Here is a 23,398-nt window from a genome sequence, read left to right on the forward strand (position 1 = left end):
CAGCAAAGCCTTCTGGGTGGTGATCACGACCAAACCATCTCATTCATTATTGAAGGAGGAAGGCTGAATCTGTGATTTGGGCTCTTTGATCATTAGGGTTTCTGTCCTTAAGCCTTTGTTTAATAGACATTCAGATGCTGTAATGGATCTAATGCTGCTAATGACTTTCTCTCTTTCCAATCGCAGGTCATGTGCCTTCAAGATTTTTTCGGTCAGGAGGACATCTACATCGCATGCGGCCCGGAGAAGTTCCGTTACCAGGATGACTTCCTGTTGGATGAGAGCGGTAAAGCTCTTCAGTAGTTTCCTTTGTGTCCATTTCAACAAAAGAACACTACATATCATGATCTCATCAGCATAAGGTCTGTGTGGATGGCATCTTCCACCTACACAGAAACTTTCTCTTTGTCCCATCTTGAATGAAGAACATCCTGTTACCATTTAGTTCATAAGCAACTTATGAATGAGTCCATTAAAAATTCATCACACAAATGTGGAATATAAAAGAAAGGCATATTCCCCCTTAACGCCTACACCAACCACTTTAGGGTTTTTGCCGTCTCCACTTAGATAGATAGATAGACCTCTCTCCTCTCCTCTCCTCTCCTCTCCTCTCCTCTCCTCTCCTCTCCTCTCCTCTCCTCTCCTCTCAGTGTTTTCCTGTTGTGTTGTCATCAGGAAATGAGAATCTGTATGTGGCTCTGTCTGGTTTCCTTTCATTGATGGTGTAGAGAGACAAAGGCTGTTGCCGGTTTGACTCTTCTGTGCTGATGTGAGCTCAGTAAAGAGCAGGCGCCCCAGTTTTCTGAAGTGTATTCGGAAGAGCTCTCTCTATTATTGTTGGATGCTTTGCCCCATAATTTCCTCATTGGATGTAAAAACTATCTATCTATCTATCTATCTATCTATCTATGATTTTGGCTTACAACGATTATTAAAATACGAAGATCAAGATAAACGATTATTGTGCCGCATTACTTTCCTCCCCTCCTTAAAAACCCTGCATATCAGTAGAATCATGTAATGTGACTTTCTTAAAATGGGACATTTCTGATATTAACTCACCTGTCTGCGCCTAAACGGTCAAATACACGCAAAATATGTCAAAATGCCGGGCTTGCAGAGTATTCACGTAAACCCAGTCGGTTATGTCTTGAGCAAACGTTAACAGTTACAGGAGAAAATAGAATTTGTATCAATATTGGATCTGTGCATTCGTCTTAAAGTGACAGCAGCCTAATATAGGCCTACCATACAGTCTGTGTCCTTTATGTTAATCAAATAACAAAAGACAATCTATCTATCCATCTGTGTGTCTGTCTATCTCTCCATCAAAGTATCCATCTATTTGCCATCTGTCTATATTTCTGTCTGTCCATCTCTCCATCTTTCTGTCTTTTTTATGCCCATCCACCCATCTATCTATATATCTATCTGACCGATTAATTTATAATTCTATTGAGTTATTACCAGTGGCTATTACCGCATTAGAGCTGCATTGTGCAGAGCAAATGTAATGAAGAATATCAGATGATTTATCATGGTGAATTAGAGCGAGTGCAGTCAATCATGAGTATAGATTTAATTATGAAGGCACTAGTCGAGGGACACGTGCCGTTCTAATGAGTTTTGATCAGAGCCGAGAGAAACATATGAAGCATGCCGATGGCGAGATGGACGGAGCCAAAATGGCAGTCTTTGACGACAAAGATTTCCCTGAAGAACACATATTTAATATAATATGAGCAGAATGGTACCCCATAACAGCAGTTTGTCAGTGATATCCCATGTTAATTTTTATTTGATCCATAATACTCTAAGGTATTGTCGATAAAGACGATTATGTAAGGCTGTGATTAACAATTGTGAGAAAGCATCTTTTTACTGTATATAAGGAGATGATTTGTTAGTACTGGAGAGATAAGGGCTGAAACTTGCTCTCTAAATATAACTCCATGGAGACAAAGAGTAGAGTGACATCCTGCCCTTCAATAAATCCTGCCTTAATAGACTGTGGCATTTACTGTCATACCTGGTGTCACAGTTATATTGCTCTCTGAATTTATTATGTACACAGAGTTATTGCAGAAAAAGCAAAAAATGGGACAGATAAACACGGAGCGTGCGAGAAGCTAAGCAGCACTTCGTCTGCAGAGAATATAATGTAATCCCCAGTCTCTGATCTGTATTTAGGGTTAAGGCACTGCCATCTTTTTGATCACACTTGCATAAATGTGCTTGAACAAGCAGACTGTTTTTGAAGGAGGATTAATTTAGTGCTTCAGTTTAAGGATTATCTTCGGGAAGAGTTTGAGTTTTAGAGGACTTTTAAAGAGGATTTGAGATGGCAATCAAACTAGAGAGTCATTTGGTGGTGTGATATTAACAACTATTGAAATAATGAAAATTAAGCAATCAGCTAGTTGACAGCATCATTTACTTACCCCCATGTCATTCCAGAACTTTCTTTCGGGACATTATTGGTCTCCCTTGACATTTTTCAAAATATCTTCCTTTTTTTCTGATAGATAGCAGAAGGGCAACATACCAAATACTAAACCTTTCTGAAATGCACATTCATTTTTCAGCTACCAAATAGTAGTACTTTCATTAGATTTTTGGACTTCACTATGTAATGTGATTTTTGTTGTGTGACAGAGTGCCGAGTAATGAAATCAACGTCCTATGGGAAGATGGGGTCTTTAAACAGAAGTTCTCCCAGAAGCTTTGCCCTTTTCAGACGCAGCAAGTCTCCTTCTGGATCAGGTAATGATCATATGTGCATGCGGGTTTATGCAACAGCAAATGCTTCTCTGAATAGTTTTTTGTGGACATGTGAACTCCCTTCTCAAACATTCTCTCTTTGTCGGTTGAAGATTTGTTAAAAGAAGATAATTTACTTCTCACATCAGATAAAAACAAACTAATAGGAAGTCATGCACGTGTGACAGCTCTCCATGCAATAAAGCACCCCTCTGTGTGTGCACCCCTGGAGCGGAGTGTGTTTGCTGGCTTCGAGGTGGAATTGCATTCAGATATAGCTGTCTGATTCAGAAGGGCACATCCCGGTAGAGAGGATCGTCAAAGACGAGAGATATGAGATATTGAGGCACGGGGAGGGAAGTAGATGGGGTGATGAGAGCGAGAGAGAGAGAGAGAGAGAGAGGAGATGGAGGGGGGTAGTGTGACTCAGTCTTGCAGATCCACATCAACTGTTGTGCAATGAATACTGTTGTGTGTGTGATCTGAATTATAGGCACTATGCGGTTTGCTTTTGTTCCAGTTTGCACTGGTGATTACCATATTCAAATGCCATGTTACAATACATGCATGCTACTCCATATTCCGAAAAGCTAATAGTATTAAAGGTGTTAAAGGGTACTTTGGATTGAATGCAAAGTCTAAATTGTACTGCAAACCAGACTGTGCATCAACTACTTGCTTATTTATTCGATTTTAGGTATAAAGGTATAAATGAGTGTTTTTAGAAAAAAAAAAAGCAGCTGTTTATGGATAAAACAAAAAAACACATGCACGTCCTATTGATGCTTTACTGTGTATCTGTGCCCTAGTTTTCTAACAAAGACCGCCTTTGCGTCTTCACCTCTATAAGATGTGTGGCAGAGACGTCTAGAAGCTGCTGGTTGATATTTTCGTCCTGTAGCCGTTATATGATTGGTTTAAATCGTACCAGTTGAATCTCTATGAGTAGAGGTTTGGCTTAGAGTTCTATCCGGTTGTCATGGAGACGCCGGCTAAGGGAGCTGTGCCTTAGAGACAATAGAGGTGCCCATATATGGGCGTCCCTTCCTGTTTGGCAGGCTTAGTGGAAGCAGGCTCAGAGAGTGTGGCTCATCACTTCTAGTCAGGCGGCTGTTTCTCAGCAGACACTCGTAGACATGATCCATAAAAGCATGGAATCGGTTTCACTTCGAGTGATTGGTGTGCCAGTCATACATTTTCACAATACAGCCCGTTAATCCTTTAAGAAACCCTGGGGTGAGGGAGAATGTGCCAGGTTTGCAAAGGTTTCATTACTGGTCTGGTTTAAGAATGAATTTACTGCGGTCTGCAAAGTTTGATGATAATTTCGAAATAAAGTTCTAAGAAATTAAAAAGTTGTAGACATTATGCTGGGATGTTGATTCTTTAGCTGCCTGGGTTTTCAATCAGAAGGTCAATGGAGAGCATAGGCTGTAATATAAAAAAATGGAATTTTCTTAAATTCTAATGCCATTTCTAACTATTGTCTAATGTTCTTAACCCTATACAGCCTGTACAGCCTATACTGTATTATATTTGAGATTTTTAAGGGCTCTAAATTGTCTCCATGATCAAAACCTGTTGTACACTATCTTCTACATGACTTCTGATAGTTTATACTTTTTTTAGCAAGTAAATGGCCTTTTAGTGATTCTATAAATGTCCACATTCATGTCGTGTCATTTTGCTGTGAAGTTTTTCATAATGTAAAAGCAAGAATAACTTTTATACTGTTAGTAATCATGTCAAGATGAACATTTACTGGACTGTAGCAACTTATAGGTTTACTTGATTATCCATAGGCTTTTGTTTATCTATTTTTGCTAATTTTGGGTCTCAGTTTGAGCTCCATATTCCAAATACTCCCAAATGTTTTGATTTTGCCTCAAGGTTCAATGAAGACCTGACGGCTGACGCACGTACGGATCCAAAATAATGTTCCTGTTACACATTTTTCCTGAACTGTTTACGACTGTGTCTACATTATTACTCACCGAGAGGGGCATTGTGACATTATTTTTAGTATATTTGACAATTAATAAGCCGCGAAAAAGAGCTCATTTTGGCACTTGTATGTCAGAGGCGGCTTTATTATGTGTGTGTGCACTTTGGATGTGAGCGCAAAATCTGCTGGAATGAGTAGAATTATGTGCAATCCCACGCCGAAATTCAGACCCAGTCATGACAACACTATCTAACCGGAGTGAATGAGATGACTGATATTTCAGTATCGATACATATCGAAATATTGATATTTTTGACAACTATTTTTAGTTTAACGATATATCGTTAATATCGAAATATCGTTATTTTTTTATAACGATATTTTTGGGAGCTCGACCCTCCCTCCTCCTCATCCCGTCCCCCCACCCCCCTCCCTTCCGTGCTTCCTGAAACAGTCATGAAGGAGTCGAAGGCTTTTCCGATGTAAATTTGGGACTTCGCGCATTCCTTCTCTTTTTCACTATTCTTTGCTATTTGTTCATCGTAACGTAGTCTCTTTGGTCGTGTGTCGGCCATATCAAAATTCAAGAGAATATAATTCTAACGTTAGTCGTTGTCGTTGGCCTCTAGCTAACTTCCCCTCTTCATGCTTCTCTCTCCTCCACTCCCCACACCCCCCTTCATGTGCACACGCACTAACCCCCCAACCCCCACCCCCAAATCATTCTTGTCGGTTATTGGCTGGAACACCGTTCGTTATGTTTCGTGGTCCAGGCTGGGCCAGTTTGTTTTTGTTGCCGTTTGTGGAGCCTGGGCTGTCTACAAGAGACCGCGTTTATTACAGTGTGTTTAGGGGACAGGCAGCTAGCGGATAGTGAGGAGATGTTTGCTGGACAAAAAATGTTTCGGCCTAAAAAACGTGTGACATCGCTTAGAGCACCTTTAAGAACTGAACTGAGTGCTTTTTTTCAGCGCAATTGGGCTTGAACGGTTAAATACACATACAGTACTTAGGTGTCAAAATGTCTGTCCTCGTAAACAGTCATTTGTCTTCAGTGAAAATAAACAGTTAAGAGAGAAAACGCATATGTAACAGTACATTGGATCCATGCATTCGATCTTAAAGTGACGTGCTGTCGTCTGTGTCATTAATGTTAATCAAACAACAAAAAAGAGAAAATCCCTCACTGTTCATGACTAAATCACTTTTGAGAGACTTTAATAATAATACATGTATATTTAATTTACACAGTGAAGATATGCAGTGATTTTTATACATTTGATTACATTTTGTTCATTGTATAAATAAAATAGTTTAAACATTCTTCAGAATTTCTTCTTTTATGTTCCACAGAAGAAGAAAAAAGTCACAAAAGTTTGAAACGGCATGAGAATAAATCATGAAATCTCTTCCATAATGATCCGTTATTTTTATATAATGATATATTTTTGTAATAATTATTCATTAGATATTTTAAGGTTCTTAATGAAAATTATTATTAAGTCTGGGTTGGTGGTCTCTGGGTCTTTTAAGTTTAAAAACCCCATTAAAATTTTATTAAAATTATTTGGTTATTTAAATTAGTCTCCACCTGCAGCTAAAGCATTGAAACCTATGCCTTGCACCGTCTTTATTTCTCGCTCTCCTACTAGGAGTCCCACACTGGTGTGGGCAGGTGTATACTTAGTGGAGGCGTCCTGTACTTTCTCAGCAAGACCAGTGGACTGATATGATTGCAATTGCAATTTTGTAGCTGTTGCGTTGCTGTTTGGTTATTGCTACTTCTAGGTTGTAGTCAATGTCATTGTATTCACAGCTACAAGAAAAACCGATGGTCAATTTATAGACTAAATATTCCCGTCACTGAAAGGATCAAACAGACTGGCTGATAAACAGGCATCTGCCTTTTAATCTGTCAGACAGCATATGTCAAATGTGAGATATTTCTTGGGATGAATCAGATAAGTGATTTCAAGAAAGGTCTAGCTGTCCTTACTTTAAGTGTCTGTGAGAGAAGCTGCTCACTGTATGAGTGTTGTTTATATAATACACCCTGTCAGGCTAAGTATAGCACATTGATTTCTGTTTGAGAGTGGCCTGCACACCTTTAAACACACATGAACATGGTGAATTTCTATACAAATGGCACTGATGTACTGTTTGTGTACAGTTACAAGAAGCCTTTTGTTTTTTCACACAACGAAAAACTGAAGCCCATGTCATCCTGCGCATTATTCACAGTTTGAGCGGTACGATCAAGTGTTGAGCATGACAGCACATTTAGAGGTGCTTTAACAAAGAAGACACAGCGAGACAGACATAAACAGCCTCTCTCTGTCATATTTATCAACAACTGTGTGGGATGGCGGAGATGGTTCATTACAGACTGCATGTCTTTCTGTGCCTGTCCTATTTACTGAAGGCATCCTTCCAATGGATTTCTGATCTATAATCTTAGGTCGTTCTCCTCATGAATTTCTGTTAAGCTTTCCTTTGAATTTGCACGGAGGAGCTTGGCCTTGTAGTCGACTGAATTTTTATCTGAGCAGTTTATCCAGAGAGTAAACTTTAATTAGAGCACCAGAGAGTAATCTTTAATCAGCTCGAAACACCGCTGGCTGACTGTCCACAGGAAATGTAGAGCTGCTCCTGTCACTCTAATTCAGAGACCTTGTTATTATTCTTACTGTGTAATTCTAGCCAGTTGCTCAGCTTGTTACTAACAAACCCACAAACAGCTCATTAACCCATTAGCATGTGCCCTACAGCAGGAAAACTGAACTATAACTTTCGTTAATGCATTTAACGAAAGATTCATCTATGCACGTTATTCCAAAGAAATAAGTTATTCACTTGTTCCACCTGGGAAATGACTTGGGAATGATTTCAACGGATGTTAGCAACACTCTGTAAAAATAGTCTGTAAAAACTGAACCCAATGTAGTATGCTAATATGAAGATACTTTCTGTATTTATTTTTCTCAGGTGTTCAATGCTTGAAGAAAATAGGCTACTAGTTAAAATTTACATTTATGCATCTGGCTTTTTTATTTATTTATCCAAAGTGACTTATGCATTGCATTCCATATTGCATATCTTTTATCAGTTCATGCATTCTCTGGGAATCAAACTCATGACCTTGGTGTTGCTAGGACCATGCTCTACAGTTTGAGCCCTAATAGCAAAGTCCAAGTCAAGTCAAGTCAAGTCTATTTGTATAGCGCTTTTCACAATACAGATTGTATCAAAGCAGCTTCACAGTATTAAATTAAAATAATACAACAAGGTTTGTTTCTAGTGGAATTTATTGATTGATAAAATAAAATTAAATATCCCAAAAATATCCCCAACTGAGCTAGCCAAAGGCAACAGTGGCAAGGAACCGAAAAACTCCATCAAGTGACCTAATGGTGTCCTAAAACTCCATCAGGTGACCTAATGGAGAAAAAAAAAACCTTGGGAGAACCCAGGCTCAGTCGGGGGCCAGTTCACCTTTGGCATTTATGAACTAGAGGCCGGATTGTAGTTTGAACTGTAAGATTAAAAATATTATATGAATGCCTGGCCGAAAAGATGCGTCTTTAATCTAGTTTTAAACTCCAAGTCAAAGTCAAGTCTCAAGTCTTTGAGGTCCAGGTCCAAGTCCAACTCAAGTCTCAAGTCTTTGGGTCCAAGTCAAGTCTCAAGTCTGTGTGTCCATGTCCAAGTCCAAGTCAAGTCAAGTGGGGGAAGTACCCAGATTTTGGTGTGTTCCCACCACAGGAACTAGGAACGATTTTAGTTCGAGGAACTAATTTAGCTCCTACTTCAGAGTAGGGTGTAAACCAGCACTATAGGAACTACCAGTGATGTTAGTGTTCACTGATTGGCCGAACGCACACGAAACACTTCGTATTGCAGCATCTTGAGACACAGTGCTATTCCAGGTGGCAGAAAGCAGCAGCACTCGCTGAGCGTGGATTCCAATGAATGGAGCAGCGGAGAGCAGAGCGGAGTACAGCGCATGAGCCGCTGCAAGCTCATTGGCTCTCGGCCTGCTTGTGTAGCTGTGACGCGCGCCTGAGCCAGTGTAGTGGTGTGTAAACACCAGCACCCGCCATTTTTAAAAAGGCTGTGTAAACACACCGGTTATAGCCTATATATTTACTCCTCAAACTAACTCTATAAACATGAAAAACAGTGATTGATGGGCCTCTTTTCCTTTACGCTGAGGAGAAAATCCAACGCAACTTTGAGGGGACCAAGCGAAACATGATTATGTATTTCTGCTCAGCTAGCAACACTGGACATCAACCCCACGGCATACGCTAATAACTTTTTATTACTGTCTCTACTTTCTATGTATAACAGTTCTATCTAATACATATTAGACAGGACTGTTAGAAAGATCGTAAACTAATGAACACGTATTTGGGTCCAAGTCAAGTCTCAAGTTTTTGGGTCCAAGTCCAAGTCAAGTCTCAAGTCTTTGTGGTCCAAGTCAAGTTTCAAGTGACTTATGTATTGCATTCCATATTGCATACATTTTATCAGTTCATGCATTCTATGGGAATCAAACTCATGACCTTGGTGTTGCTAGCACCATGCTCTACAGTTTGAGCCCTAATAGCAAAGTCTAGTCAAGTCTCAAGTCTTTGAGATCCAGGTCCAGGTCCAGGTCCAAGTCCAAGTCCAAGTCAAGTCTCAAGTCTTTGGGTCCAAGTCCAAGTCAAGTCTCAAGACTTTGGGTCCAAGTCACGTCTCAAGTCTTTGGGTACAAGTCCAAGTCACGTCTCAAGTCTTTGGGTCCAAGTCCAAGTTAAGTCTCAAGTCTTTGGGTCCAAGTCAAGTCTCAAGTCTTTGTGATCCAAGTCAAGTCTCAAGTCTTTGAGGTCCAAGTTCAAGTCAAGTCTCAAGTCTTTGAGGTCCAAGTCAAGTTTCATGTCTTTGAGGTCCAAGTCAAGTCTCAAGTCTTGGGGTCCAAGTCAAATCTCAAGTCTTTGAGGTCAAAGTCAAGTCTCAAGTCTTGGGGTCCAAGTCAAGTCTCAAGTCTTTGGGTCCAACTCCAAGTCAAGTCTCAATTATTTGAGTCCAAGTCAAGTCTCAATTCTTTGGGTCCAAGTCAAGTCTCAAGTCTTTGAGGTCCAAGTCCCACTGTTTTACTCAGAAATATATTTCCTTATAAAAGTACAATGATTTGTGAATGTTGTTTTGACTTTAAATGCTAGGTCATAATGAATTCAGAGATGCACAATATATCAGAGGTATTGGCCAATATTATCATAATTTTTTTTTTTTAATTGTCCATCAGCTGAGGAAACAGGTAAGAAACCCAATTCAAACTGATTTCAAAAGTACTGTTAGGTACGGTAGTTATCTTTTTTATGTAAGTTGTAATTTCACTAGAATCATGTTAATTATTGGAGTCTACAATGGGAATGCTATTTAAAAAGAAAAAGTCTATACAGATGTATAATATTGACTATAACATAAAAAGAATTATCAGCTATCTGGCTGCATCAGTTTGTCTGCAATAAAAACGATTGAAAAGTCATGTTTGTTTGCATGTTGGTGATGGAACCATTTTATTTTTCGTAGCCCTTATTGCATAGGGACTGATATTACTGTATCCTGGTCCACTCTGTCTTGCTCCTCTCTGAAAGCCTGTTGTGCATATCACATAGATGCACCATAAATAGAAATTTCATTAAAAATGATATCCACTGTGAGACAGATGCGCTTTCGTGAATGTAGTCAGAGCAGAGCGAACCACAAGACAGACAGAACCACTATCTGGATGCTCTGTATATTTTAATAATGCAGTATTGTGTTTATATATATAGTGTATTGCATAATTTGTGTGTAAACATATAATATGTTTGTTCTTATGCCATGTATATACTTACTTTATTTTTTTAAACTTTATTTCCACTATCATTTCTCATTTTTTGAACATCTCATATTTTCTATACTGATTTCTAAAGCCACTTTTTTTTGTAATGTCTATTCAATGATTTACTCATCTGCGCCAATAATGTAATGTCTTTTGAACTGCCCTTCAGGCTTTTCTCTGCGCATATTTGTGTGATGAATTTAATAAAAAAGTTGCAATCAATTAAAATCCCTAAAACAGTGTTTAGTAAAACAGAAAAACTTCTGTGACTGATCGTAAGTCATTCATATTCAGACAGAATTTATTTCTGTTGAGCTGTAGTGGGAGTGTTAGATCAGGACAGAGGTATGTCAGGGGAGGACGCTGTACCTCTTTTACGGTCCCTTTTGGATCATATCCTCGCTTTGAATTATGGACAAAGGGTCAGATGCAAACAGCGGATCAAACTGCACCTGGTGTGAAAAAGAGAGAAGTAAACAGCAGAGAGAGAGAGTGAGAGAGAGAGGAGAGAGGTCACATCACTGTATCCATCCTCCCACAGCTGAGCATGTTACACAAGAGCAAACTCAAGAGTCATTTCTCTCTTTTCAGTGTCTAAATTTATATTTGTATTATAAACCATGCTGGACTCATATCCCATACAGTACATAAACTATGGGCATTCTCCCAGCAGTCTCCTGCAATGCTGTAACATCCTCTATAGCTCAATCGTTTATGTTTGTGTATTTATGGGAGAGTGCTGGAAGGGGGGAATAGTTTCGACCTCAGGTTGGGTTATGAACGGGATATTTGATTACTTTCAGTCATGAAAATGGATGTACATTTGAGCTGTCAAACCTTCCGCTAACAACGAAAACATTCATTATTATTCATGGTGTGATAAAATGAGGAACATTTATCAGAATCAGTTATTCTTAAACTGATACTTGGTCCCCAATCCAGTCCAGTTTTGAATATTCCTTGTTTTAGACGTTCTTAATCCATTTCTGACAGGGAACTTTGAGAACGTGTTGGAGAACTAACCCCAAAATAAAACAGTGATGCATCATTAATTTGCAGCAAATTAATGAAGCACCACAGATTGTGCTAATGAGTGTACTTCTTCCACCCAGTCTGACACACACACACACACACACACACACACACATACACACACACACGTTTTACATATTAGTGAAGACAGATGAAGTGGTTTTTATATTGAGGTAAAAATTTGGCCTTCATACAAACCTCTTGATATTCAAAGCAAAAATATGATTTGAATGTTTTTGAGCCTTTTAAATAGTGACAGACCTCTTCAAATGTCTTCACAAGTTTTTTTTTTGGACATATTTCACTATATTTATAAGGAAAAGTTTCACAATTTTAACCCCAAGTACAGCAAAATCTGCAAACACACTCACTGCATGCATTTCAAAGAGAACTTGGTGCACTCAAAAACCCTTCAGTGTTTTTGGCAGGAAGCCATTTAGAACTAATCACTTTCAATAATAATAGACTGAATGCTGAAAGTATTGACATCTAACAAGCTATAATTGATCTTTGTGCCGTTCCTGTAAACACCACATAGATCGCACAGGGTCATGTTGACGAAAGTGCTTTTATAAAGAAGCACTTTTATAGGCTTTTTAAAACATCTTAATATTCACTTGCTATTCAAAAACGAAATAAATGAATCAATAACTAAATAATCATATAAATAAATAATCATATAAATGCCTGAAAACAAACAATACATAACTGAGTTAATGAATAAATAAATAGCCTACCTGAGATCATTTAGGCTAACGTACTAACCATCTAAATAACGCCACATTTTAAGTAGGTTCATTGATTGAAGTGACTTGGTCATTTGACATTGTTTTCACTACACATAATGAGCGAGACCTAAGAAATTACTATTTCATGTTAAAATACGGTAGTGTTTATGTTTGTATCTGGCCGTGGTTCGAGTGCCATTAAAGGTCTGTCGGTGAGAAGATTCGGCGCGTTTCCACCATTACCTCAGCCCGCGCGCCTCCCACTTACCGTACTGCACTGGCTCAGGCGCGCGTCACAGCTACGCAAGCAGGCCGAGAGCCAATGAGCTCGCAGCGGCTCACGCGCTGTACTCCGCTCTGCTCTCCGCTGCTCCATTCATTGGAATCCGCGCTCAGCGAGTGCTGCTGCTTTCTGCCACCTGGAATAGCACTGTGTCTCAAGATGCTGCAATACGAAGGTAGGAGAGGCGGATTCAGTGCTCTTTTGCGGAAACTGGCTTTTAATTTTCATGACGGATTGAAAGTGATGTTTATTCAACTGGGGTTGATGCCAGAGCCAGAAGGATTTTTATTTGATATGTATTTACATGTGAATCAGTATGTTATTGAATTAGTCTATAGGGGCGGCCGAGTATAGTGTCAATACACATTTAATTTAAACGGTTTAACTGAGTTTGTTTTCTCTCATGTCTCTCAAACTTGATATGATAATATGCTACTTGATATTCCCATAGCTATTTGTCTGCTATAAATAAAACAGTTTAGATTAGAAATCTACAATTTATCACTGGGCTGTAAATTAATGAGAATTTAGATTGTTTATGTCAACCCTTTTGCCATTTTAACAGCAAGTAACATTGGAAGCATGTCTTTTATGTTTTTAAATATTAAATGACACATTTTTGACAGTAGCACCTGACATAATTAGTTTGGCCAAGTTCATGATTAATATTTTATCATTTTTATGAATTTAAAAATTCATTGCATGAAAACACATTGGTTTATTGATGTTATACCTTCACTATAAGCATTGACCTTTTCCATTCATTCATACTCTTAGCTGCTGCTTTTATTCAAATTTAAAAGTGAATAAGAAAGTATATGTTGCAGTTAAAAATAATATTTTTTATTTTTGCTACCTATTTAAATTTTGATGGTCTGAATAAATTTAATGTCCTGGTGACATAGTAACAAGAGTGTTAAACTGACAAGGGATGCTTCCTATTCTGTATCAGCAAATAGAGGCAGTGGCCTGTGATTATGAAGCAGCTTGGTGTTGACTGAGAGTTTGGATCTTCTCAGTGGCCTGTAGTGCAGTCATACCATGACTGATAGGCCTTGGAAGATGTGAGTGTGTAGGGATTTGTGCCACTGGGTGTGTGGCACTCTATCCAAAGAGGATTTGTTTAGGGATGCGAATGTGGGAAGCAGGAGCAGCTGTGTGGGTGATTTCTTCTCTTCTTATTCACAGACAGGTTTTTTAAGATCTCACTTTTTGAATATAAGAGCACTGGCAGCCTCCTGGGGCGCTTGGAATATTCGCTGAGTTTCATTCACAAACTTTGTGCACTTTTCTTTTTTTCTGTGTGAACTCAAGCATTTTTCTCTTTCCCCTTGTAGTGAATGGGACCCCAGCCAGTCAGCTGTCCACACCCCATTCTGCAAAGTCACCCAGTCCGTCTCCCACCAGCCCGGGGAGCTTGAAGAAACGCAGGGTAAGACAATATTCCATCTTCATTCACCCTAATACACACACACACACCATGTTTTTACATTAGCTCATATAAACATGATCCTCAGATCTTCTGCTGTCCATCTGTTGGATTTGATATCATCTATCATCTAAACCCAATTCTGCTGTGTTAAATCGTGTCCTTTATAAAGTGTTTATCCAGTATATGGCGTGATTTGAGTGTTCAGGGGCCAGTTGCATAAACATAGCCGCTAACTTAAAACTGTGTCTTAAGAACTAGGATAACCAACTAGCAGTTTATTACGGCTAATCAGTCTTACTTTTCGAATTCAAATTAAACCAATTTACCTTTTTATGTAACTGACTTAAAAAAGTTATGACCAGTCTTGAATAAAAAATGAATGACTAACTTGTAGTCTAAGCAGTTTATGCAACCAGCCGCAGAACCTTCTCCACTTAGATAGAACATCCTTTTGCCCTCCGCCACCATCTCGGGCACTATATAACGCGCTCCTTCTATGTTCTCAGGAAATGGACAAGGCCCTCATTGACAGCACAGCTTAACTTCCCCACTTCTTCAAAGTGGCGCTAAGATCCACAGTCAATCCTTTATTTGGGCCACCACTTTTGGAGATTTTATGTGCTATTTCTGTCTCTAGTGGACTTTTGAGTGTGGAAGTCCATGAATCATCCATGGAGAATGACTTCTGCTTGTAGTAGAGCAGCAATCATTAAGCCCAGGATCCAAAATTAACTTTTGCCATTGTCTGTCAATGGCGAGAATTTGAGAAAATTGACCATTAAAACCATTAACACCGCAGTATATTACATGATTTGAAACAAATTGTATGATGAACTATAGTCATATTCTCACTGATGTAAGTGATGCGAGCGATTCAATATTTCTTACCTGCCATGAAGCTGTATTTTTCATGATTTGTATTTAACAATATATTTTATTTAGGTTTTTAGCATTTTTTCCCCAAGCAGTTTGACAAGTAGCGCAAGTTGTGTCACTTGCAGCATCATATTCGAGATTATATACTTTCTGTGGCACCTATAAAAAAAAAAGAATTAGTGATTTGTGAAAGTTTTTAATTGATTGAATCGCTCGCATCACTTACATCAGTGAGAATATGACAATTTGTTTCATATTATGTAAAATACTGTGGTTGTTTACCTGTCAATTGGCAGATAATGTTTTATTTACTGACCAAAACCAATTTTTACACACATTTAGTGCTTGGCAAGTGCGTTTTTTGGACCCTGATTGGGACTGTATGGTGGAGAAAGAGAAATTGCATAATACATGCTGTTGAAGGAACATGCAACTCACCAGTTCATTTTTATTTGTTGATTTCTTTCACCAAGAAACACATTACCATTTTGGTTTCAGAGGCCAGTTTGTGTGTGAGTGGGAAGAGTTTGTGCACGTGACCAGATCAAAGTGTCTCTAATCCTGCAGTTGATAGACTAATGCAGAGGTTTAATGCAGTAGAAACTTCTCCTTCCCAGTCCAGTTTCTCTCAGGTTATAACATGAGCCTTAAACCCTAGTGATTACTCTGACTGTCTCTCTCTTAAGAGTCTCTCTGTCTTCCATTCTTTCTGAGTGTCTGTCTATTCCTCCTTCTTCGCTCTCCATGACTAAGATGCACTACAGCATCCAAATGTTCACTACAGTATGTTGAGCTTTTGGGTCACTTCAGATCCAGCTGCAGGCAGTTAAAGTTCTTTTGTACAGCCAGTGAATTCACGTGCAGATATCGACCCATTATAGATTAATCAGAAACTGCTAGCCACTATCAAACTGGAGCTTTACTCTGACCTTAAATAAGGTTCTGATGGTGTAGGCTCACAGAGAAACGAGTTATTTACATTAAATGTGCAGCGTGTTTTTATTTCTTTCCTTTAGTTAGAGCCTTTCTCTTAAAAGTGCACTCCTGTTAAGGTTAACCCGTAAAGAAATGACATATACACTCATACAAGAAGATTCCAGTCAAATTTGGAACCATAATAAAAGCTAGAAGAATAATAAATGTTATTTTGCATGGTTTGCCATATTGGTGCCACCACGTTGAGATCACATGACCAGCAGAATGCTACTTATTTTATCTTGGTGACCCTCCTATTATCAAATAATTTCGCTCACAGAATAAATGAATTGTTGACTATAGCAATTCCCTCAGTAGCATTATAGCTGAAAACATTGCATGACATTGCATCCTCATCGACATAAATAAGCACATTATTGGCTGCACCTTTAAGAGAAAGTACAGACATGTTCAACTTTTTATTTTTGAAATTGTTCCAGATTGCATTAGAATTGGCAAAACTTGCTCTTGTGGAAGAGTCTGACTTTTCATGATTCAAAAAGTGATTGAGTCGACGTGCTGGCAGAGAGACAGCGACTCTGAGCACTTTGTGTTCGCCCTCCACCCGCTAGGAAAGACTCTCAGATTCTCTTCATACTTTTCACTTATCTTGCACCGCAGCCAGAGCTCTTGAAGTTGGATGATCTCTCTGCGGTTTGATTCTGTCAAATGGCTTTGCTCTCAGCTCGTTGCTGTTGCAGAATGAGAATTTGGGACAGTCAGATCTGCCCAAAGCAGAGACGCATCTCAGCGTCTTTACAACCATCTCCTGCATAAGTGGGTCAGGCTTTGAAAACCCCCCAGTGGAGTTTTGTGAATGAAGGAGGGAGAAAAAAACATTTACATAAATATGATACAAATGCAAAAGAACTGAATGTTCTCTCCTAAAAGGCTCCGAAGAAGCAGGCACTTCTTTATCTGGCTTATGAATTTATATGAGTCTACGAATGTTGTTATTGCTGCTTTGTGGTTTGGTTAGTCAATTAGCTTGCAGTGTATGCAAATACATTGCTAATGTGTGTAATTACAGCAGTTCTCCGCTAGCAATCCAATCTCCTGAAAATCCAAAGATTACCCATTATAAACTTCTCTGATTGCTTATGCTACAGTTTTAAATGACCTTACTGCTTCCACTTGAATGATTTAAACACTGATCATTACTACTGATTTATTATTAATTGGCTTTACCGCTCAAGCCTGGGCTGTGAATTGCATTCAACGCATGACCCACTTTCAGAAATGAGCCACAAAAGAGTGGAGGATCTATACTGGGAATATATATGTGTGTGTGTGTGTGGCCTCTGTATCCTTAGGCATATCCCCTTCTTCGTCTCTCTTTTTTCCATGAACCCTCAGTTTCTCTGGGGAAGAACATGGAACACATGCGCATTTGATGCTATGGCGACAAATACATTTTTAATCAATGTCAAAACACATCTAAAAGAGTAATGAACCCTTTCAACGTGTGCTAATCCATCTCAGTCTGGGTAAACAAGATTTAATAGAGATAAACGAGGTTACAATTTCATTTGTAGCTGTGAGATTAAATGGACATTTTGTTTGACATTTTTTTAATGGTTGGTTAACTAGGTAGGCTGTGTGTTTTCTGTTGCGTAACATGAGAAGCGAGGCCATCAAGCTCAGCATCATTCTCAAAATCACACCTGTCTCTATCTAGTTGAGTGCTGTTCAGGATTGAATTGAGAACGCATCTGTTCAGATTTGAGGTCGCAAACAGGATGCAGAATTCCTTCTTTCCTATTTTGTTGTTGTGATGGATAAAGTATCCCTGTTCTCATCATTGCAGTTCCACATCCTGTGGGCGTGGCCAATTCAATTCAAATTTTCATAAAAACACACTCTTCATCATCTCTATGATGATGTTCCTCAATCCGTCTGTTGGGTTGCATGCTCCTCACATTTTCCTTTGGTGTTTTCACACCTGTATTTTTTTTTCTTTTCTTTTTGGATGTTTAAATTACATTGTGTGTGTAAGTGTGCATGTGTTTTCATTCATTCCATAAACATTGATATCTCAACTAAAGTGTTTTAATTTTTGAGTGAGCCATTCCTTTAACTGGTCACTTCATATTCATTTCAGAAAATAGACACCTTGTTTTCTGTCTGATACCATGTAAATATTACCACTTCTTTTTCTCTGTCTGTGTAGTAGTTTTCTGTCCTCTTGTGTTCCATTGGTTCTCATTGTTTTTTTCTGTTTGTTGTACCTTATTGTTTTTGACTCTGCTCAGTACTCAGCTCCTGTATATCTTTGCTTTACTGTCAATCGTTATCTTTTTTTTTCTAATAGTTTTGTATCATAATCTAATTCTTAGATGTTTTTTATGTGTATAAGGCATGTCATTTTCTGGTCATTGTTTTTAATGTGTTATCTAGACTTATGTTTTTTTTTCCCATAAAGCATGTCATGAAACCATTCCATCATGTACGTATGATTGCAGATGCTAAATACATTAAAGAGTAAGTCTCTTTAGTACGAGTTCTTTACAAAATCATTTCGGTACTCTTCTGTTTATTTGGGACAGTTTGGCTCAGAGTTGCTTTAATCACATTTTATTCATCCCAGACTTTGCGGATGCCAAACCAATTTACTTTTGCACTACACAAACGCTTTAATGATGGTCCTGCGTTTAAAAAACAAATTAATGACAGAAATTCAGAGTTAGTTAGATTACAGGTGTAAACAAATGTCCTGAAGTGACTCTTGTGAGATTTTCTCACTTTGGTCTTAATGAAGTTGCAGAAGCAAAACCTCAGAGATTCCAGATAGAGGGAATGAGTAGCAGCGATCCTGATGAAAACATTGGATTAAATTTCCCTATTGCATCACCATCTCCACAAAACAAAATCATCTCAGGCATTAAATCAGTCATTCAAGCCATTATGTAATTGGTCTGAAGTCTATTTGTGTTATGAGCATCATAATTGCACAGATGCTGAATAACAGACTATTATGCAACCGAGTACTTACATTTATCAGAACATAATATCATAACATAAAATAGTGAGCCTACGTTCTGACGTACAACCCAGAAGCGCTGCGCTGTTACACTACGTGAACTCACTCAGAGGCCTACACAGACGAAAATGAATAGTTGAATAAAGCGCACAAAAAGTATTCTCGTCGCTTGATAAACTTAAGGTTGAGCCACTATAGTCACTTGGACTATTTTAACGATGTCTTTACTAACTTGTCTGGGATGGCAGATATCAATAACCTAGCAGCCTATGAAGGAGCTCTGAGATTTCATCAAAAATATCTTACTTTGTGTTCCGAAGATGAATGAAAGTCTTACGGGGTTAGAACAACATGAGGGTGAGTCATTACTGACAGCATTTTCATTTTTGGGTGAACTAACCCTTTAACATAACGTAATATTGATCAGTGGATTCAGATCATTAAATTAAACGAGAGGCAAATACAAAAAAAAAAAAAAATAAAAGGTTTATTTTGTTTTGCTCCCGAGAAATTCTGTGAAAGTCTGATCTGACCTAGCATTCAGCCAGGAAACAGGAAGATGCCTTATATGGGCTAGTCTCTGGCTGCTTCCTGTCTCGCAGAGGGAAAATATTATTAGTACGCTCCAACAGTTTCCATGGTAACAAGAGTTTTGACAGCGCTAGGACAAACTGTGATCTGAATGAAATAGAAAAAGGATGCGGAAACACACGCGCGCGCACACTCACTCTCTCGAGTCAAAGCTCTTTCTGATGACACTTAAACAGCCCTGCATCGCCCGTCTCATATGTATCCACTCAAACTGACATTATCAAACAGTGTGTGTGTGTACTGTAGGAGTGCTGACCCTCCCTGACCCATCCACTGTTTCGTCTCGGCATATTTGCGCTTCGTTCTCGCCATTAGCAGCAGCTCCTTACAGCAACGCCGTCCCTGAGGTGCGACCGGGGCCGCAGTCCAATCAAATCCATTTGAGTTCGCCCAACAGCCAGGAAAGCGCGGTGCTCCCGGAGACATCTTTCCAATTACTCTCCGCGCGGACTTGAAAGGGTCCCTGCACCCTGACTGGCGGCAACCGGGAGCGAAAACCAATTTACAGAACAGCCAGTAACTCCGCTCACACTTGGTGCTTCCATGGAAACTAGCAAAGAAACACTGATGTGCTAACTGTCTTTGTCCTGCTGTGTTTAAAAGTGAGAATGAGAGGATTGTGTCCCGAGCGTGCCGACCGTCCTGACGGGAATAGCACGTGCGGCAGCTTGAGGATATCCAGCACAGGTAGAAAGTGAGCGAAATACCCAGGGAGCGGTTTATGCTTTTCAGTGTTTTTAAAGTTAGGTGGTTTTTGGAGTTATCACACACACTGACCATGTAAGTTACTGCTATGCAGTTGGTGGGGATATGTGACGGCATCAAATTTTCATATTGCGATAACTGCTGAAGCTTTTACCACGGTATACCGTATTATCACGATATTGTAAAAAGTTGCAAAAAAAGTGTTGTCATACTATAACAGGTTTAATAACTTTTTTCTTATAACAAAAATAACTCAACATATAAATACAATAAAGCAATACACAAATGTATAAAGTACAACAAATGTTTTAAACAGATTCAAGTGCAAAAGAACAATAGATATCACTTTACAATAAGGTCTCATTAGTTAATGTCAGTTAATACATTAACTAACATTAACAATGAGCAATAGCTATATTTGTTACAGAATTTATTCTTTGTTAACCTTAGTTAAAAAATGATTTAAGGTATCTTTGTTACGCTGTAATTATACATTTAAGTACTGAGTAATATTAAGTCACTACATATACTTACTACAGGGTTAGGATTAGGGTTTGGTTTGGTTTAGGGTTAGTTGCATGTAATTATGCATAATTCATAGTTATTACCAAAAGAACCACATGTAACATGTAACAATAACAGTGTAAAATAAAGTGTTACCAACAAATACATCTAATCATTGTTAGATAATTTAGGTCCATTAAATAATACAGCTACAACTTTTGATTTTAATAATGCAATTATTAAATATAAATAAAAATGTTTAAGTTTGAAAATAAATAGCTTATTAAGTCTTTAAGTATTTGGTGATGTGATGAACACCACTGCAAATACAAACATCTGAATGGCTGTTTGAAACTTTTAAATACTGTTCAGAAACAGAAAGTAGCGCAGCTGCTTTGTTTATGGGGTTACCGGGGTAAAGACTGCATTTCTGTTCGATCAGCGAATCTGCTGTCAGAGAGTGAATGTGCATTTTCATTCAGCACATATTCTTCATTCGTTCCTCCATGCTGCTCATGCTTGCTGGGCTTGTCTGCGTCAGAGTGATCGCATGCCTCTTTCTGACGCAGCATACAGCGGTGTTGTGCATTTTAACGGTTGATGGGAAAAGTATTCTTAAAATGCATTCTAAAAATCGGAATAATTCGTAATAAATAATTATTCATGATATTTTGAAGTGCCCACCATAACAATATCGGGCATGCTTATAGTGGTTTCTGGTTTAATTGGGTGTTCTCTTCCTCACAGGGATCCCAGCACAGTGGTTCCTCTCTGTCCCTGGCCTCTACCAAAGTCTGCAGTATGGATGAGGAGGAAGGTTCTGTGAGCGATGGTAAGAGATCAAGCAAAGCTGGTTTTTAGACAGTATTATTTTAGTATTATTTATATAATATAAGATTTTTTAAATATTTTGAATTAGATTTTGTGGTTTAAATTTGAGTAATTTTGACGTGTGCTTTAGCCATTTTTATTATTTATCGTAGTTTTTAAAAACTATTTCTATATAGCTTAAAATTATTTTTATTTCAGTTTTAGTTTTAGGAATGTTAGTACTTCAACCTAAAAAACGTAAACAAATATGTTTTTGCCTTGGCTACTAACTGGAATAAAAAATAATTTTATTTCAGCTTTAGCAAAAACGATTTTTTTTGTATAGTTTCAGCTTTAGTTAACAATAGCATCACTAGGTTTAGACTGTTAAGCATGGCAGTCAACTGACCATCCATGAAATATAAATGTATTCAGACTTCCTTACAAAGAGATCAAGGTCTACAGTAGGTTTGTGCTGTTCAAGAACTGTGATCTTATGCAGATATGGCAGGTTGATGAATTTATTAATGAGAGTGCCCTGTACTAATGAAAGCTTTATAGTTGCTCAGTGTCTGCAATGAAGGTCAACATTTGAAGGCTTTGCATAGGTGTTCATTATACAATAATTTCCGCTTCAACGTACACAGTGTAGCCGACTGTAACACACTAATGAGAGACACATGAGGTGTGAACCAAATGCATGTTTATCGTCTTGTTCTTTGAGCTGCATTCAAAGAGATTCTCAGACTAGGAATGTTGGTCTGGAATCAAATGCTACCACTGCCTACAGAGATTTCAGTCATAAAAACAGATTCTGAATGAGGCCCACTCAGTCTTGCTCTAATTTTCTTCCTCACCGTCTGCAGCCGAGCCCTTGGAGGAGACGCCGATACCCGTAGTCCCGAGCTCCATTTCAGATCGGTACAAAGTCGGCCGAATGATCGGAGACGGGAATTTTGCGGTGGTCCATGAATGTGTGGAGCACTCGACTAGCAGGGCGTACGCTCTGAAGATCATCAACAAAGGCAAATGCAGAGGGAAGGTGAGATGTGAAAGCATTATGATATTGTCAATAAAATGCTGATATTTCTATTTTTATGATGATTTATACAATATAATTTTATTCTGAATTTTTCTCCTACACAGGAGCATATGATCCAGAATGAAGTGGCTATCCTAAGAAGAGTGAAACATCCAAACATTGTGCTGCTGATTGAGGAAATGGACACTTATAGTGAACTCTATCTGGTCATGGAGCTTGTAAAGGTGTGTACTGGAGTATTTTCATGCACCTGAGGTGATGAAATTTTGCTTGTTTTACATGTCTTGTGGTGATCCGGATTAATTTTAGCTCTTGATGGTCCGTGAAATGGCCACCCTGTGCAGTTGTGCTGCCTGTGTTGAACTGAGCGTTATTTTAAGCTGCTGCTCCACTTAACTCGACTCTTTGAGGGGATTTCTGCCATGCGAACGGCAAACCAGGCCATCATGAACTTTCTGCCTGTTGTGTATAAACTCCTTGACCTCAAGAAAACTCTTGTGACGTAGATCATTTTCTGTATGTGGAAATACCACCTTGCTTTGAAACCGTTCCATTCCCAAACCTAGCTGTAGATGTGAAAGATACCTCAGACCAGGGCTGGGCAGAATGATGATATACATCATGGATACAATATAAAGGGTCTATCCACAGAGATTTTGCTATATTGTGTATATTGTGGTTTGTAAACACCAAGCCTAACTATGCTAACAGCCAATTCACAAAAATGATGGCTATAATCTATAAGTTCTGTTTATTATAAGCGTGCGCTGCAACATTGTCTGCCACTACATGTGGACTTCTCTATTCTCATAGGATTAGAATGATTATTAAAACTTGTACCTTATCATAGTTATCGTTCT

The 23,398-nt window shown here is 38.6% G+C and overlaps 1 protein-coding gene across 5 annotated transcripts in view; it reads left to right on the forward strand.

The window, feature by feature from the left end:
- Positions 1-23,398, forward strand: part of dclk1a (doublecortin-like kinase 1a) — a 51,696-nt gene that overhangs the window by 20,422 nt on the left and 7,876 nt on the right. For 3 of the 5 annotated variants that reach the window (XM_079861153.1, XM_079861154.1, XM_079861155.1), the window contains 6 exons: positions 187-286; positions 2,659-2,766; positions 13,961-14,055; positions 21,434-21,518; positions 22,363-22,538; positions 22,643-22,762. In XM_079861153.1, the coding sequence (XP_079717279.1) occupies positions 187-286; positions 2,659-2,766; positions 13,961-14,055; positions 21,434-21,518; positions 22,363-22,538; positions 22,643-22,762 (684 nt within the window). Of the gene's footprint in view, positions 1-186; positions 287-2,658; positions 2,767-12,567; positions 12,799-13,960; positions 14,056-21,433; positions 21,519-22,362; positions 22,539-22,642; positions 22,763-23,398 lie in introns of those variants that run through there. The other 2 variants (XM_079861157.1, XM_079861156.1) reach the window with 2 other exon arrangements.

The sequence above is a fragment of the Squalius cephalus genome (assembly GCF_949319135.1).
Source record: "Squalius cephalus genome assembly, chromosome: 24".
In the NCBI taxonomy this organism is placed as follows: domain Eukaryota; kingdom Metazoa; phylum Chordata; class Actinopteri; order Cypriniformes; family Leuciscidae; genus Squalius; species Squalius cephalus.